Source organism: Fukomys damarensis, unplaced genomic scaffold, assembly GCF_012274545.1.
Source record: "Fukomys damarensis isolate Sample0158 unplaced genomic scaffold, DMR_v1.0_HiC HiC_scaffold_23, whole genome shotgun sequence".
NCBI lineage: Eukaryota > Metazoa > Chordata > Mammalia > Rodentia > Bathyergidae > Fukomys > Fukomys damarensis.
Genome location: NW_022900935.1, coordinates 64,593,283 through 64,609,735, shown reverse-complemented (window position 1 = coordinate 64,609,735; position 16,453 = coordinate 64,593,283). Strand labels below are relative to the sequence as shown.

Below are 16,453 nucleotides of genomic sequence, written 5' to 3'. Positions count from 1 at the left end.
GCCGGGGCACGGCCTCGTCTGCGCGCAGCCGGCAGGACCGGTGCCCCAGGTTGCTGGAAGAGCCTTATCGGCCGGAGCCACTTTTCCCCTAGCCCTGCCGGGCCTTGGCACCCACAGTGCTCAACTCTGCCGTCTGGGTCGCTTCCCGCCCCGGCATCAGGGCCGCCCTGGTTGGGAGCGGCCTCCACCTCCAGCACAGAGGCCGGAGGTGGCGCTTCTGCTGGGGCTCTGCGCTGGGCCCCGGGGGTCTCTGCGCCCCGCCTCCGTAGAGCTCCCCGCCCCATTTTATGCCTGAGGTGGAGCACCCAGCTGCAGCCGGCACCGTGGGGTCATCCCAGGTCAAGACCTCTGGGGCGGCGGGCTAGGGCCAAGGCCCCCAGCACCTACCCACTCAGCAAGAGGTGGGGGCGGGACTGGAGCTCCACAGGCAGACTTGGGGCCTGCTCTGCCTCTCCAGCCTGACCCTGAACACCCAAATTGTGCTGGATATGTGAGGGTGGCCGCCTTAGGGGTGTATTCCGGTGGGTCTGACTACTTGTGGGGCCTGTGTGCCTCCCTGCAGAGGAGCCATGGAGGAGGTAGTGATTGCTGGTATGTCCGGGAAGCTGCCCGAGTCAGACAACTTGGATGAGTTCTGGGCCAACCTCATTGGAGGTGTGGACATGGTCACAGATGACGACCGGCGATGGAAGGCAGGTGAGTACCACAGGGAGCCGAGGGCAGCTTTGCTCTTTTCCTTGCGGAGTCCTGTGGCCAGGCCAGGAGCCCTCTGGGCTGCACTGTTCCTTCTGTACCCGGAGCCGGAAGGGAGGCTGGTTTGGCTCTCTCCCACCTGTAGAGCACTTCTACCTGATGGACAGGTGTGAGTCAGCAGCATGGTTGGGCCCAGCCAGCCTCTGGCCCCTCAGAGGATCTTCAGCTGGGTTCTGGGTGTTTTGGCAGGGGGTCCTCCTTGGAGATGGGGCTCGGGTCACCAGTCCTATTCGGGGGCCACTGTCTGCCTCTCCCAGGGACCCTCCTGGGTTCCACCCTGGCTGCAGGGGCCGGTGAGGCCTGTGGGTACCCCTGTCAGGAGGATGCCTGTTCTGTTCCACAGGGCTCTATGGCCTGCCTCGGCGGAGCGGCAAGCTGAAGGACCTATCCAAGTTCGACGCTTCCTTCTTCGGTGTCCACCCCAAGCAGGCGCACACAATGGACCCCCAGATGCGGCTGCTATTAGAAGTCACCTATGAGGCCATTGTGGATGCAGGTGGGTTGTAGTGGAGCTGCTGGTCACCCAGTGGCTCACTTCCAGGGTCGAGGTGACAGGGCAGGGTTCCGGATGGCAAAGCTCTTGTCTAGTGTGCTGAGGCCCTAGGCTCCATTCCCTGTGTTACAAAAGGAAACAGAGTATGGGATGCAGTGGCAGCTTTTAGGCTGTAAGGACCTCACAGGTGGAGTGTGGCATGGGTCTGCCTCCCTGGCCTCGGCCCCCTTCTGGCCTGATCTGGGGACAGTGGCTCAGGCAGCAGGGGCCCCTGGCAGCCAGTTTCACAACTGCACACTGGCCATATCCCAAGCTTTCCCTGTTGCCCCAGTTTTCTCACTCCCTGTGTCTGGTCTTGGGCTGAGGGTGGGACCAACAGTGGGGCCAGGTGCCCTGAGCAGAGTGGCTCAGCTTCTGCCACCGTCACAGCCTCCACACATTCACCTTCCACTCTAGGCCTTGGGCAACCTGATCGGAGCCCCTGCTTGGACAGAGGGCTGGATTACTGCCCCAGGCCTCCTCCTCTTTAGTTCCTGATAACCCTGCCCTTTTGCCACCTTGTCTCTCCCCCAGGCGGCCTCTGGTCAGTAGATGCTGGCTCGTCCCAGGCTCGCCATTAAGGCAGATGGGGTTTACTTACACCTACCCTGGGGTGCACTGCCAGCCTGGTGGGGCAGAACTGAAGGGCCTCCACAGTAGTAGAGGAGGCCTTTCCCTCAGGCTTTACTGGCTGCCCAGGCCCCACCCAGAGGCCTTGGGCACAACTCCTAGGGGGCTGTGGCCCACTGTCGTCTCCTTTCCTAGCCTGGACACTCAGCCTTTGTCTCCCTGTATCTCCTTATCTGGGCTTGTGCCAGGGCAGGCTGCCCTTGAAGCTGGGGTGCTCATTGGCCAGCAGGCCTGTCAGACCCGCTAGCGACACTGAGGGCCAAGGGATTTGCCTGGGGACAATGGTGTCCTCTGTCATTTCTCTGGCTGCCACCTGACCTAGACCTTGTGGACCCACTTGCTCCCTGAGGCCCCATCTCTGTGACCTGGTTCTACTTCCCAGCCCTACCTGGACTGGCTGCTCAGGGCAGCCCCGCCCCTCTGCCCTAGCACCCTGGTAGGACAAATGCCTCACACCCCTGAGGCCCTTTGGGGCCTGCTGGGCTTGGGCCTCTACCTGCAGAGCCATGTGGGAGATTTGGTTCTGACTCCTGCTCCTGCAGGTATCAACCCAGCCTCGCTCCGAGGGACGAACACCGGTGTCTGGGTGGGTGTGAGTGGCTCAGAGGCTGCAGAGGCCCTGAGCCGAGACCCCGAGACGCTTCTGGGCTACAGCATGGTGGGCTGCCAGCGAGCAATGATGGCCAATCGCATCTCCTTCAGCTTTGACTTCAAAGGTGCGTTTTTTTGCCCAGTCCTCTGGATACCAGGGTGGCCTAGCCTGACCCTGGGTCTTAGAGGCCCCAGGGGTGTGGCCGCACCCTTCATGCATGTGTCCCAACTGCCTGGGCCCAGGGCAGGACTGGTGAGGTGCTCAGGGCTTGGCATGCTCACTCCTTGTGCCGCTGCCCACAGGGCCCAGCATCGCCCTGGACACAGCCTGCTCCTCTAGCCTGATGGCCCTGCAGAACGCCTACGAGGCCATCCGCAGTGGGCACTGCCCAGCTGCCATTGTGGGTGGCATCAACGTGTTGCTCAAGCCCAACACCTCCGTGCAGTTCATGAAAATGGGCATGCTCAGCCCCGAAGGCATGTGCAGGTCCTTTGACGAAACAGGTGAGGCTGGCGGGAAGCCTGAGCAGGGCTTCCCTCTCCACTGCCCACCTGGTACAGCTCCACCTGACACCCTGCAGGGTCCCAGCAGCCCCAGAGTTCCCTCCCCAGAACAGGCCGCATCTTTCCAGTGCTGAGCAGGGTACCCCACTCACTGCCCATGCTCCTGCTGGCCTCAGTGGGCTGAGTCCCAGTGAAGTTCACTCTGGCCCAGGGAGCGGATACTGCCGTTCAGAGGCCGTCGTGGCTGTCTTGCTGACCAAGAAGTCCCTGGCCCGGCGGGTGTACGCCACTATCCTGAATGCTGGCACCAACACAGATGGCTCCAAGGAACAAGGTGGGCATGGGGGCGGCACCAGGCTGCTGCAGGTAGGATAGAAGGTGCTCTGTGCCTCACGCTGCCCTGACTCACGCAGGTGTGACCTTCCCCTCTGGAGAGGCCCAGGAGCAGCTCATCCGCTCCCTGTACCTGCCGGCAGGGCTGGCCCCAGAGTCACTGGAGTACATTGAAGCCCACGGCACAGGCACCAAGGTGAAGGCCCAGTGCCCCCCACCCCAGCCACACTGGAGGGGCCCCTAGCTCAAGCCCTGACTCCACATCCCCTGCAGGTAGGCGACCCCCAGGAGCTGAATAGCATCACCCGGGCCCTGTGTACCTCCCGCCAGGACCCGCTGCTGATTGGGTCCACCAAGTCCAACATGGGCCACCCCGAGCCTGCCTCAGGGCTTGCAGGTCTGGCCAAGGTAAGTACCTGAGCAGCATAGGTCCCTGTGCCCTGGATGGCCGTGAGGAGTGACTACCACACCTGTCTTGCCTAGTGGGAGTCAGCATTTTCCCCCAGGGTCCCCATCTGCCACATGTCCTGCTGAGCTGAGCTGCTCCTGGGGCCCAGCCAGAGAGAAAGCTCAGGCAGGTGGGTGCCTTCTTAGCTACCTTCCTGATTCAGCTGTGGAGATCTGGGGATCAGGGCAGACCAGTGTCCATTTTGGGGTACCCTCACCTGTCTTCCCCACACATACGTGTACCAACATGTTCCAACTTCCTGACTGGTTAGCCAGCCCCGCAGTACATGGCACTGGGCTGAGGACAGCTGCAGAAGCCCTGTGGTGGCAGGCACAGGCTGGGGATGGCCCTCTGTGGATCCCAGGGAGGCGGCCATTCCCTGCAGGGTCAGCTGCTCACCAGCAGGTGCTCTGACTGCAGGTGCTGCTGTCCCTGGAGCATGGGCTCTGGGCCCCCAACCTGCACTTCCATACCCCCAACTCTGAGATCCCAGCCTTGAGTGACGGGCGGCTGCAGGTGGTGGACCGGCCCCTGCCTGTTCGTGGTGGCAATGTGAGCATCAACTCCTTTGGCTTTGGAGGCTCCAACGTGCACGTCATCCTCCAGCCCAACACGAAGCAGCCCCCTGCACCTGCCCCCCACTCTGCCCTACCCCGCCTGCTTAGGGTCAGTGGACGTACCCTCGAGGCTGCACAGAGCCTGCTGGACCAGGGCTCCCAGCACAGCCAGGACCTGGCCCTTGTGACCATGCTCAATGACATCGCGGCCACATCCCCGTCATCCATGCCCTTCAGGGGCTATGCTGTGCTGGGGGTGGAGGGCGGTGGCCAGGAAGTACAGCAGGTGCCTTCTGGCAAGCGCCCACTCTGGTTTATTTGCTCAGGTGAGCCCAGCCCCATACCCCTCTGTTGAAGGGTGGGGGGCAGGTTGGCAATGGCCAAGCACTGACCCTCTTTGGCACAGGGATGGGCACACAGTGGTGCGGGATGGGAGTGAGCCTCATGCATCTGGGTGGCTTCCGCGACTCCATCCTGCGCTCCGATGAGGCCCTGAAGCCAGTTGGATTGAAGGTGTCGGACCTGCTGCTGAGCACAAAGAAAGACACCTTTGATGACGTTGTCCATGCCCTCGTGAGCCTCACTGCCATCCAGGTGGGCACGTGCCTGGTGCCAGGCCCTGGGGCACTGCTGTCATCAGAGCCTCTGGGGTATAGTGGTCCCAGTCTATCCAGCTCCTGCGTATAGGGTCTGGGGGAGGAGAGGGTTTCTCAGTGCCCAGCAGAGGACCCCAGTGAGGCCAGAATGGTGGCACGTGACCTGGGAGACTAATAGGGCTGGATGAGGTGGCTAAGGGGCCAGCGTGTGACATGTCTTGCCCTGTCCCCAGATTGCTCTCTTAGACTTGCTGACTTCCATGGGCCTGAGACCCGACGGGATCATTGGGCACTCCCTGGGGGAGGTGGCCTGTGCCTACGCCGATGGCTGTGTCTCCCAGGAGGAGGCTGTGCTTGCAGCTTACTGGAGAGGCCAGTGTGTCAAGGAGGCCAGCCTCCCGTCAGGCACCATGGCTGCTGTGGGTAGGTGTAACCCTGTACCCCTCAATTCCTCCACAGACCCCAGGGACCCTGGTACCCCCAAAAGGGAAGGGCTGTGCTGTGCAGGTGCTGTGCAAGAGTTCCCAGGATGTACAACCCCAGCCCCAGGCCAGTAGGCTTTCTGATGGTCTGCTTATGGGATGCTGGCTGGCCTCAGCTTGTTCCTGTGCCACCCACCCACGAGGCCCTGGGACTCAGCCCGTCAGGACAGGGTGATGAGGCCCAGGTCCCTGTGGTCCCCATGGCATCACTGTTGGGCTGGCCTTAGGCGTCACCCCCGTAATGACACCCCTGCCTGGAAGCAGAGGAGGCAGGGGTGAAAGTGGCTTGGGAAGACCCTTGGAGGCTGTTATTAGGTCCTCTGTCATTAAGGCCAACGCCCCTGGCTCTAGGCTGTACCCATAGCCATGCCCTCTGGTCAGGAAGAGCAGTGGGTGGGGGCTCAGACTTTTCCTCTGAGGCCTGCTCTGCTCACAGGCTTGTCCTGGGAGGAGTGTAAACAGCGCTGCCCCTTGGGCATCGTGCCTGCCTGCCACAATTCTGAGGACACAGTGACCATCTCGGGACCTCAGGTGGGCCTGCCGTTAGCAGGGACCAGCTGGCCATGCGAGGCTTCAGTCTGCACCTAGCAGCTTCAGAGGGCCCAGACCCCTCCCTGCCCCTTGGGTGGGCTCCTCTCCCGGCCCTGCACCACGACCTGAGCTTGGTGGATGGAACTGGGTTTGTGTCCCATAGAAAGCCGGGTCAAGGTCCCTCTTACCTCCCCTGATGCCTCCAGGCCGCAGTGAGCAAGTTCGTGGAGCAGCTGAAGCAGGAGGGAGTGTTTGCCAAGGAGGTGCAGACAGGCGGCATAGCCTTCCACTCCTACTTCATGGAGGCTATCGCGCCTGCACTGCTGCAGGCTCTCAAGAAGGTGGGTGCCCATGGTGTGCACAGCCCCCGCAGAGCCCGCGGCCTGTGCCACCGTGCTGACCCTGCTGTGCTCCTGTGTGCAGGTGATCAGGGTGCCGCGGCCACGCTCGGCCCGCTGGCTCAGTACTTCCATCCCCGAGGCCCAGTGGCAGGGCAGCCTGGCGCGCACTTTCTCCGCTGAGTACAACGTCAACAACCTGGTGAGCCCAGTGCTGTTCCAGGAGGCTCTGCGGCACATCCCTGAGCACGCCGTGGTCGTGGAGATCGCACCCCACGCCCTCCTGCAGGTGCGCACTGGGCCTTGGTGGGCTGGCACTGGCAGGGCCCCGGGGATAGCTGGAGGGAGCCCCGACCTCTCCCTGCCTGCTTCAGGCCGTCCTGAAGCGGGGCCTGAAGCCCAGCTGCACCATCGTGCCCCTGATGAAGCGGGACCACAAGAACAACCTGGAATTCTTCCTCACCAACGTTGGCAAGCTCCACCTCGCAGGGTGAGTGAGTCCCCCTTCTTGCTGAGCCCTAGGAGTTGAGGTACAGGCAGGTGGCCTCTGGGAACTGGGCGGCTGAACCAAGTACCCCGGTGGCACTCTGGCTGTGGACCTCTGGCCCTTGCCCCCAGGCCATCTTTTGGGGTCCAGGGAAGACAGATGTGTAAGCCCCAGGCTGGGCGGCTGCTGCTACTCACTAGTCTCTCTCCCTACACCAGTGTCGATGCCAACCCCAATGCCTTATTCCCACCTGTGGAGTTCCCAGCTCCCCGAGGAACCCCCCTCATCTCCCCCCACATCAAGTGGGACCACAGCCAGACCTGGGATGTGCCGGCCACAGAGGATTTCCCAAATGGCTCAGGCTCCTCCTCTGCCACTGTCTACAACATTGGTGAGCCAGGCCCCACCAGGCCCCAAGCCAGCTGGACCCTTTCTGGATGTTCAGGCGGGCGGGCACTGAGGCCTGCTTCTGCCTGCAGATGCCAGTCCTGAGTCCCCTGACCACTACTTGGTGGACCACTGCATCGATGGCCGTGTGCTCTTCCCTGCCACTGGCTACCTGGTTCTTGTCTGGAGGACGCTGGCTCGTAGCCTGGGCCTGCCCTTAGAGCAGACCCCCGTGGTGTTCGAGGGTGTGACGCTGCACCAGGCCACCATCCTGCCCAAGACAGGTGAGGGTGCCGCTGCGGGGGAGGGGACAGCCGGAGGGGCCACAGCCAGGCTCTGACCCCACTGCTCCACAGGGACTGTGGCCCTGGAGGTGCGGCTGCTGGAGGCTGCCCACGCTTTCGAAGTGTCTCATAATGGCAACCTGATTGTGAGCGGTGAGTGGAGCTGCCCACCACGGGCTGGGAGGTGTCAGCCTGTCTTCTGGTGCTCAGGCCCTCCTGCCACCCCTGCCCTCAGGAAAGGTGTACCAGTGGGAGGACCCCGACCCCAAGCTCTTCGACCACCCAGAAGGCCCGGGTCCCATGGAGCCTGTGCCCACTTCCTGTCTGGCCCCGGCGGACGTATATAAGGAGCTGCGGCTGCGTGGCTATGACTATGGCCCCAACTTCCAGGGCATCTTCGAGGCCAGCCTCAGAGGTGGGCACACCCCTCACCATCCCTGCGTGGGACTGGGCCCTACGGCTGTGGCCGGCAGCGTGAGGCAGAGCAGAGCGCCCAGGGCTCTGACTTAAGCTTCTCCCTCAGGTGAGCGGGGCAAGCTGCTCTGGAGAGACAACTGGGTGACGTTCATAGACACCATGCTGCAGACGGCCATCCTGGGTACAAGCCAGCGTAGCCTGAGCCTGCCCACCCGTGTCACCGACGTGCGCATCGACCCCACCGTCCACCTGCAGAAGGTGCACACGCTACAGGACCAGACCCAAGGTAACCCTGCGCAGCCCTGCCCCACACCCATGTCCAGCCCAGCATTGCCCTCGCTCACCAGCCTGTCCCCACAGTGGTTGACTTCGTGGTCAGCTCCGCTCTGAGCAGAATAGTGGCTGGCGGCGTCTACATCTTGCAGCTCCATACAACATCAGCCCCGCGACGGCAGCAGGAGCACATGGTGCCCACCCTGGAGAAGTTCTGCTTCTCACCCCATGTGGAGGTGGGCTGCCTGTCTGAGAGCACGGCCCTGCGGGAGGAGCTGCAGCTGTGCAAGGGTGAGGCGGGCACCGGGCCTCCCAAGATGCCAGTGCTGGTCTGTGCGCCTCTCCGTGTGGACCCCCAAGACTGCTTGCCTTCCCTCCCTTCCTCAGTCCTATGGCTGTCGGCTGTCCCGATCTCAGCAGGGGCTTCAAGGCCACATCTGCCAGTGGGGCCGTGTCCTAGTCTGGGAGTGGGAGATGGGACCGGTACCCATAGGTCGCACTTTGGCCCACCTGCCTTCAGCAAGTCTCTGGTCCTCTGGGCCCCGGGCAGTGGTCAGGGAGCTCAGCAACATGTTCCATCTTCTTTCCCAGGCCTGGCACAGGCACTGCAGGCCAAGGCGGCCCAGCAGGGGCTGAAAATGGTGGTGCCTGAGCTGGATGGGGCCCAGATGCCCCAGGAACCCCCGCAGCAGGGGCTGCCCCGTCTTCTGGCCGCTGCCTGTCAGCTGCAGCTGAATGGAAACTTGCAGCAGGCACTGGCCCAGGAGAGAGCCCTGCTGCCTGAAGACCCCCTGCTCAGCGGCCTCCTGAACTCCTCAGTGCTTAAGGCCTGCTTGGACACAGCCCTGGAGAACCTGCCCAGCCTGAAGATGAAGGTGGTGGAGGTGGGTGCCGGGCAGAGCCACAGGAGCCAGGGAGGCTGCACTCACAACCCTAGGCCACCCCTCAACCAGGCAGGAGAAAGCCATGTCTGGAGGAGGAACAAGGCTGGGGAAGGGTCTGGCTGGCTCTGAGTGTGTGGTCTGTGCAGTCCACGTGGCTGCCTTGGGAGGCCTTGGGCTCCGGGGTTGGGGGCTACTACAGACAGTGGAGTAGCAGCCACCCTGCCTCAGGTGGGGCCCCTGACCCAAGAGCCTGCTCCCCTGCCACAGGTGCTTGCTGGCGATGGTCACCTATATTCCCACATCCCGGACCTGCTAAACACCCACCCCATGCTACAGCTGGACTACACAGCCACTGACCGCCACCCCCAGGCCCTGGAGGTTGCCCAGGACAAGCTGACGCAGCTTGGTGTTGCCCAGGGCCAGTGGGACCCTGTAGACCCTGTCCCCAGCAGCCTGGGCGCAGCAGACCTCCTGGTGTGCAATGGTGCCGTGGCCACCCTGGGGGACCTGAACCTGGCCCTGGCCAACATGGCAGCTGCCCTCAAGGAGGGTGGCTTTCTGCTCCTGCACACCATGCTCCGAGGGCACACCCTTGGGGAGACGCTGGCCTTCCTTACCTGGGAGCCACAGAGTGGACCCGCCCTCCTGAGACAGGTGCCACTGCTGGGGCGTGTGGCTAGGTGGGGCCAGGGGCTGAGCCCGCTGGTGCTGACTCCCCACCCACCCCCAGGATGAGTGGGAGAGTCTGTTCTCGAGGGCAGCTCTGCGTCTAGTGGGCCTAAAGATCTCGTTCTACGGTTCTGCAATCTTCTTGTGCCGCCGGCCCGCCCCACAGGACAGCCCCATCTTCCTGCCTGTGGAAGACACCAGCTTCCGATGGGTGGACTCTCTCAAGGTCTGGCTGGAACTGGCTGCCCTGCCCTAGCCCGGCCTGGATCCCTCCTGGAAGCTGACCCTTCCCTTGTCCTGCAGGACATTCTGGCTGAGGTGTCCCCCCGTCCCGTGTGGCTGACGGCTCTGGGCTGCCCCACCTCAGGTGTGGTGGGCCTGGTGAACTGTCTCCGGAAAGAACCCGGCGGGCACCGGATCCGGTAGGAGGGATGCCCACCGAGCTGTGCCACTCCCCGGCCTTCACCACACCTTCCCACGAGCTCCTCAGTACCTCTGGCTTCCCACAGGTGCATCCTGCTGTCCAGCCTCAGCAGCGCGTCACATGTCCCCAAGATGGACCCTGGCTCTGCAGAGCTGCGGAAGGTGCTGGAGGATGACCTGGTGATGAACGTGTACCGTGATGGCGCCTGGGGTGCCTTCCGTCATTTTCTCCTTGAGCAGGGTGAGCCAGCAGCACTACCTGTCCTTGTCAGGCTGAGGTGGGTGGGAACCCTGTCCAGCTGGACCCCGTGGCAGCCCTGCTTCTGTCCCCTCAGACAAGCCCGAGGAGCAGACATCACACGCCTTTGTGAATGTCCTCACTCGTGGGGACCTCTCCTCCATCCGCTGGGTCTGCTCCCCGCTGAAGTTCGCTCGGCCCAGCAGCCCTGAAACGCTTCTCTGTACCATTTACTACGCCTCACTCAACTTCCGGGACATCATGTTGGCCACGGGCAAGCTGTCCGCTGATGCCATCCCAGGTGCCCACCGGGACAGGGCCTTGGTGGGGACAGGGCAGGGCCGCGGCAGCCCCTCCTGAGAAGGAAGGTGGCTGCCACAGCAGGCTCACTTTTATCTGCCCCAGGGAAGTCGCTCAACCGGGACTGCTTACTGGGCATGGAGTTCGCAGGCCGTGACGCCCAGGGCCGGCGAGTGATGGGGCTGGTGCCCTCTGAAGGCCTGGCCACCTCCGTGCTGGTGCCATCAGCCTTCCTGTGGGATGTGCCCTCCAACTGGTGAGCGTGCAGGGCTGCAGGCGGAGACCCCGCAGAATGCCTCTTGGCGGCCAGGCCCGGCTGACTGTTACTGTGTCCTCAGGACGATGGAGGAGGCAGCTTCCGTGCCCGTTGTTTACAGCACAGCCTACTACGCGCTTGTGGTGCGGGGGCGCATCAGGCCTGGGGAGTCGGTGCTCATCCACTCAGGCTCAGGCGGGGTGGGCCAGGCCGCCATTGCCATCGCCCTCAGCCTGGGCTGCCGAGTCTTCAGCACCGTTGGTAAGGCCCTGTCCCTGCCTGCGCATCTCGGCCCCGCCACCCACCTGGCCTGCAGCCCACCCGGCACCTTGCCCTGCAGGCTCAGCCGAGAAGCGGGCCTACCTCCGGTCCAGGTTCCCCCAGCTGGACGAGACCAGCTTCGCCAACTCAAGGGACACATCTTTCGAGCAGCACGTGATGCTGCACACGGGCGGGAGAGGTGAGAGCTGCCACAGCCCTCTGCCGCTGGGTGGGGGCCGTAGGAACAGGGCCGTAACCTAGGATCTGTCTCCCACCCAGGCGTTGACTTGGTCCTCAACTCCCTGGCCGAAGAGAAGCTGCAGGCCAGCGTGAGGTGCCTGGCCCAGCACGGCCGCTTCCTGGAGATCGGCAAATTTGACCTTTCCAACAACCACCCGCTTGGTGAGACCACCAGCCCCGGGGTGGGCGGCGGCTGGCAGGCCCCAGGGTGGCGCAGCTGTCCTGATGAACGTGGCCCCCCACCCAGGCATGGCCATCTTCCTGAAGAACGTCACCTTCCACGGGATCCTGCTGGATGCCCTCATGGAGGAAGACAGCCTCCAGTGGCAAGAGGTGTCAGGCCTCCTGCAATCTGGCATCCGCGACGGTGTGGTGCAGCCCCTCAAGTGCACCGTGTTCCCCAAGGCCAAGGTGGAGGACGCCTTCCGCTACATGGCCCAGGGGAAGCACATTGGCAAAGTCCTTGTCCAGGTGAGGGGAGCACCCCGCCGCCCTGACCCCAGCTGCCCAGTGGCTCTGGCCCTCGTGGGCATCTGAATGGCTCCTGCTTGGCCGCAGGTACACGAGGAAGAACGAGAGTCCTGGCTGCAAGGAGCACAGCCAGCCCTCATGGCTGCCATCTCCAAAACTTTCTGTCCGCCCCACAAGACCTACGTCATCGTGGGTGGCCTGGGTGGCTTCGGCCTCGAGCTGGCCCAGTGGCTGTTGGTGCGGGGAGCCCAGAAGCTTGTGTTGACCTCTCGTTCTGGGATCCGCACAGGTGGGCAGTTGAGGTGGGGCGGAGGCAGCCTGGCTTGGGGTGTGCGCCTGTCTTTCCCGGGGACCACTCCTCCCCGCCCTTCCGAGCCCCGAACCCTGTGTCCCGCAGGCTACCAGGCCAAGCAGGTCAGTGAGTGGAGGAGCCGTGGAGTGCAGGTGCTGGTGTCGACCCGAGACGCCAGCTCACTGGAGGGAGCTCGCGCCCTCATTGCCGAAGCCACGCAGCTGGGGCCAGTCGGAGGGGTCTTTAACCTCGCCGTGGTAAGAGAGCCGTTCTCACACCAGTGGACTCCAAAGCCAAGGCGGGGCTGCAACCGCAGGGTGGGACGGAGCCACAGCCGTGCTGAGGACACTTCCCTCCTCCCAGGTCCTGAGAGATGCCATGCTGGAGGACCAGACCCCGGAGCAGTTCCAGGATGTCAACAGGCCCAAGTACAGTGGCACCCTCAACCTGGACAGGTGGGTCGGGGCTGCCCACCAGCAGCCTTCTTGGGCCGTCCTGGGGCGGTGCCAGGGGAGGGCCCTGGGTGTGGCCGCAGGTGGAAAGTGACAGGAGTGCCCACAGGGTGACCCGAGAAGCCTGCCCCCAGCTGGACTACTTCGTGGCCTTCTCTTCCGTGAGCTGTGGGCGTGGCAACATGGGCCAGAGCAACTACGGCTTCGCCAACTCCACCATGGAGCGCATCTGTGAGCAGCGCCGGCACGACGGCCTCCCAGGTGGGCCCCCCACAGCTGCCACCCGGCCCGTGCCACCCCGCGCCCACCGCCTTCACTCACCACCCCTTACCCTTGTCCACAGGCCTCGCCATACAGTGGGGTGCCATTGGCGACGTGGGCATCTTGCTGGACGTGCTGGGTGGCACGGACCTCGTCGTGGGCGGCACGCTGCCCCAGCGCATTGTCTCTTGCCTGGAGGTGCTGGACCTCTTCCTGCAGCAGCCCCACGCTGTCCTGAGCAGCTTCGTGCTGGCCGAGAAGAAGGCTGCGGCCCACAGGGACAGCAAAGACCAGCAGGACGTGGTGCAGGCTGTGGCCCACATCCTGGGTGAGTGCTGTCCCGGCCCCAGGCCTGTGCCTCCTGAGCCTCCATTTCCCCATCTGCAGAAGGGATGAGTCACAGACGCAGGCGTCCACAGGGCTTGGCCAGGTGCTGGTGTGACGCTGGCCGTCATGCACAGACCCCCTGAGCCCAGCACCCCAGCCTCAGCCCTGTGCCCACTCGGGCCAGCCCACTCGAATGGCGCCCGGCACCTCCCTCCCCAGGCATCCGAGATTTGGCTGGCATCAACCTGGACACCTCACTGGCGGACCTGGGCCTGGACTCGCTCATGGGTGTGGAGGTGCGCCAGACCCTGGAGCGGGAGTACGACCTGGTGCTGTCCATGCGTGAGGTGCGGCAGCTCACGCTGAAGAAGCTGCAGGAGCTGTCTTCCAAGGCCAGCCCAGCCGGAGGTGCGTGCGGCCGCATTCAGGGAAGGGGCTGGCAGCGGGTGTAGAGCAGCACGGGCATGGAGCCAGCCTGGCATCTGCTCTATCCTCCCAGAGCTGGGATCCCCCAAGGCCAAGGATGACACCCAGGTGCAGCCACAGGCCCAGCTGAACCTGAGCACACTGCTGGTAAACCCCGAGGGCCCCACCCTGACTCAGCTCAACTCGGTCCAGAGCACGGAACGGCCACTGTTTCTGGTGCACCCCATCGAGGGTTCTACCACCGTGTTCCACAGCCTAGCCGCCAAGCTCAGCATGCCCACCTATGGCCTGCAGTGCACCAAAGGTACATGCCCAGTCCCCCGGGCGGCCCCAGCCCGAGGCCCCTCACGCTGACCCCCTGCTGCTGCCGTTGCAGCTGCCCCACTGGACAGCATCCAGAGCCTGGCTTCCTACTACATCGACTGCATCAAGCAGGTGCAGCCCGAGGGGCCCTACCGTGTGGCCGGCTACTCCTACGGGGCCTGCGTGGCCTTCGAGATGTGCTCCCAGCTGCAGGCCCAGCAGGGCCCGGCCCCCGCCCACAACAGCCTCTTCCTGTTTGATGGCTCGCACACCTACGTGCTGGCCTACACCCAGGTGAGAGCAGGTGGCAGCCTCCCGTGTTCCTGCTCCGGGTGCGTGTCGCCTGGGAGCGCCCCAGTGCGCTGTTGTGCAGCCACCACCTTCTGCCCCCACAGAGCTATCGGGCGAAGATGACCCCGGGCTGTGAGGCGGAGGCTGAGGCAGCGGCCATATGCTTCTTCGTGCAGCAGTTCACCCAGCAGTTCACAGAAGCCGAGCACAACAGGGTGGGTCAGGGCTGGGCGGGGAGCTCGGGGCCTCTGCCCCTAAGCCCATGGCCTGGGGTCGGCCAGCTGGGCTCCCACACTCAGAGCCTCCCTCGCAGGTGATGGAGGTGCTCTTGCCACTGAACAACCTGGAGGAGCGCGTGGCTGCCGGCGTGGACCTCATCTCCAACAGCCATCAGGGCCTGGACCGGCGGGCGCTGAGCTTCGCCGCCCTGTCCTTCTATCACAAGCTGCGCGCCATCGAGCAGTACACACCCAAGGCCAAGTACCACGGCAACGTGACGCTGCTGCGGGCCAAGACCGGAGGCGCCTACGTCGAGGACCTGGGCGCCGACTACAACCTCTCACAGGTGGGCAGGCGGGTGGCACCCCAGGGAAGGTGGCCAGCCACGGTCGGGTGCAGCCTGGCTCACAGTCACCACCCGCAGGTGTGCGACGGGCAGGTGTCTGTGCATGTCATCGAGGGCGACCACCGCACACTGCTGGAGGGCAGTGGCCTGGAGTCCATCATCAACATTATCCACAGCTGTCTGGCTGAGCCACGAGTGAGCGTGCGAGAAGGCTAGGCCTGCCGTGCCAGCCCATCACCAGGGACTGGCAGCACCCCACACCCACACCCACACCCAGCGCGCTGAGGCTGGGGGTCCTGCCGGTGGGACCTGCCCAGGCCCAGCACCACTGCCTTCACTGGCGGCTGCTGAAGCAGGACTGTGACACGCGTCCCACCCACCTGCCCTCCCTGGCATGCCAGGGGACTGAGCCACTGACTTGGAGACGCTTGGTCTGTGAAGAGCCAGTGGAACCGGCAGAGCCGGGCTGAGCCTTTTGTACCCTGTGAAGTTGGCCAGGCTGGCTGGTGATTGCTGATCTGTTTAGAGCCCCATATTTATTACGTTCCTGGGAAAGACCCCAGGACCAGGCCCCATCCTGTGAAGGTAGCAGGTCCCTAGGGGTACCACACCCTCTTCGTACTGTGCACAGGCACCGCGCAGGCCTGCCAGAGCCCCACCCAGGCCGCGCTCCTGCCCACTGCGGGGTGGGCTGGTGTCCGGCCCCCAGCACCCTCTGCACCCATGATGCAGGGCCAATGTGGCCCTGCGGACCGCACGGGCAGCAACCTGCATTCGTGTTTGTTTTGCAAGAAACAATTCAAATTGCCGCTTAGATTTTGAAATTGACTGTAACTGTCAGTGTAAAGAACATGTCTGGATCTTGTCTCATTTTTACACCAACTTGATAAAAATGCTGCTCTTAATGCCCCGTTCCAAGCCTCCCCACTATTAAAGCGCACATGAGCTCCGGCTCTGGCCAGTTCCTTCTTCCTCCGGGCTTTAGCCCTGTCCTGCCAGAGCTTTCTACCATGGCACCATGGGGAGTAGAGGGGCTTGGCCCAGGGAGGGGAAGCCAGCTGGGACCCTAGGTGGGGTGGCGTGGGGACCCCACAGGCGGGTGCCAAGGACCCAGCCAGTCGCCTATGGGCTGGGAGGCAGGAAGTCCCTGGCCGTGGCCAGTGGGGCAGAACTGTCTCCCTGGGGGTTCTGAGGGCTCAGCTGATGGGATGGGCGCGGGAGGGTACACTTGCTGAAGGAAGCCCTCAGAAAAGTCACGCAACACAGGACTATAGGGAGAAAGTGGGGCAGGGCCCTGAGGACCTGAATCCCTGACATCAAGGGTCAGAGGCATCTGGAGACCTGAAGGCAGAGAGGGCTGCTGCCTGCACATGTGAACAAGGGGGCCCCAAGGCTGGGTACTAGCTGGGAGGATTCACAGGAAAGTACAGGGGCTTCTGTGCACCTGGGGATTGTGCCTGGCAGACAGGAAGCCTTGGTAATTACCAGGCACTGAGTTTCCCAAAGATCTGTTTCGCTGTAGCCCAAAACTAGCTAACTAGTTACTACTTAGCTCTGGTCCCACCTAAAAAAATAAATCTTGTGCCGGGGATTTAACTCAGTGGTTCTGCCTGCCTCGCAAGCACAAGGACCTGAGTTCAATCTCTGATAC

The 16,453-nt window shown here is 63.5% G+C and overlaps 1 protein-coding gene across 1 annotated transcript; it reads left to right on the top strand.

Moving 5' to 3' along the window:
- The first annotated feature begins 569 nt into the window (after positions 1-569).
- Positions 570-16,428, top strand: Fasn (fatty acid synthase). Its single transcript, XM_010618674.3, has 42 exons — positions 570-696; positions 1,097-1,249; positions 2,458-2,631; positions 2,810-3,010; positions 3,222-3,344; positions 3,424-3,539; positions 3,617-3,751; positions 4,212-4,674; positions 4,755-4,942; positions 5,178-5,367; positions 5,863-5,957; positions 6,164-6,298; positions 6,381-6,584; positions 6,670-6,785; positions 7,001-7,173; positions 7,262-7,453; positions 7,526-7,606; positions 7,689-7,868; positions 7,977-8,156; positions 8,231-8,434; positions 8,735-9,027; positions 9,295-9,681; positions 9,758-9,922; positions 10,000-10,118; positions 10,206-10,360; positions 10,455-10,658; positions 10,763-10,913; positions 10,996-11,174; positions 11,254-11,373; positions 11,454-11,576; positions 11,662-11,885; positions 11,973-12,174; positions 12,283-12,434; positions 12,541-12,632; positions 12,739-12,890; positions 12,973-13,218; positions 13,437-13,625; positions 13,717-13,947; positions 14,020-14,240; positions 14,342-14,452; positions 14,551-14,802; positions 14,881-16,428. The coding sequence occupies exons 1-42, from the start codon at positions 570-572 to the stop codon at positions 15,016-15,018; spliced, it is 7,536 nt and encodes a 2,511-aa protein (XP_010616976.1). The 3' UTR covers positions 15,019-16,428.
- The last annotated feature ends 25 nt before the right edge of the window (positions 16,429-16,453 follow it).

Bases quoted from the DNA above. Each gene is read 5' to 3' on its own strand.
- Fasn (XM_010618674.3), top strand. From the start codon at position 570: ATGGAGGAGGTAGTGATTGCTGGTATGTCCGGGAAGCTGCCCGAGTCA. The intron at 10,119-10,205 runs GTAGGAGGGATG...GGCTTCCCACAG, and splicing joins CCCGGCGGGCACCGGATCCG to GTGCATCCTGCTGTCCAGCC. The intron at 10,361-10,454 runs GTGAGCCAGCAG...CTGTCCCCTCAG, and splicing joins TCATTTTCTCCTTGAGCAGG to ACAAGCCCGAGGAGCAGACA.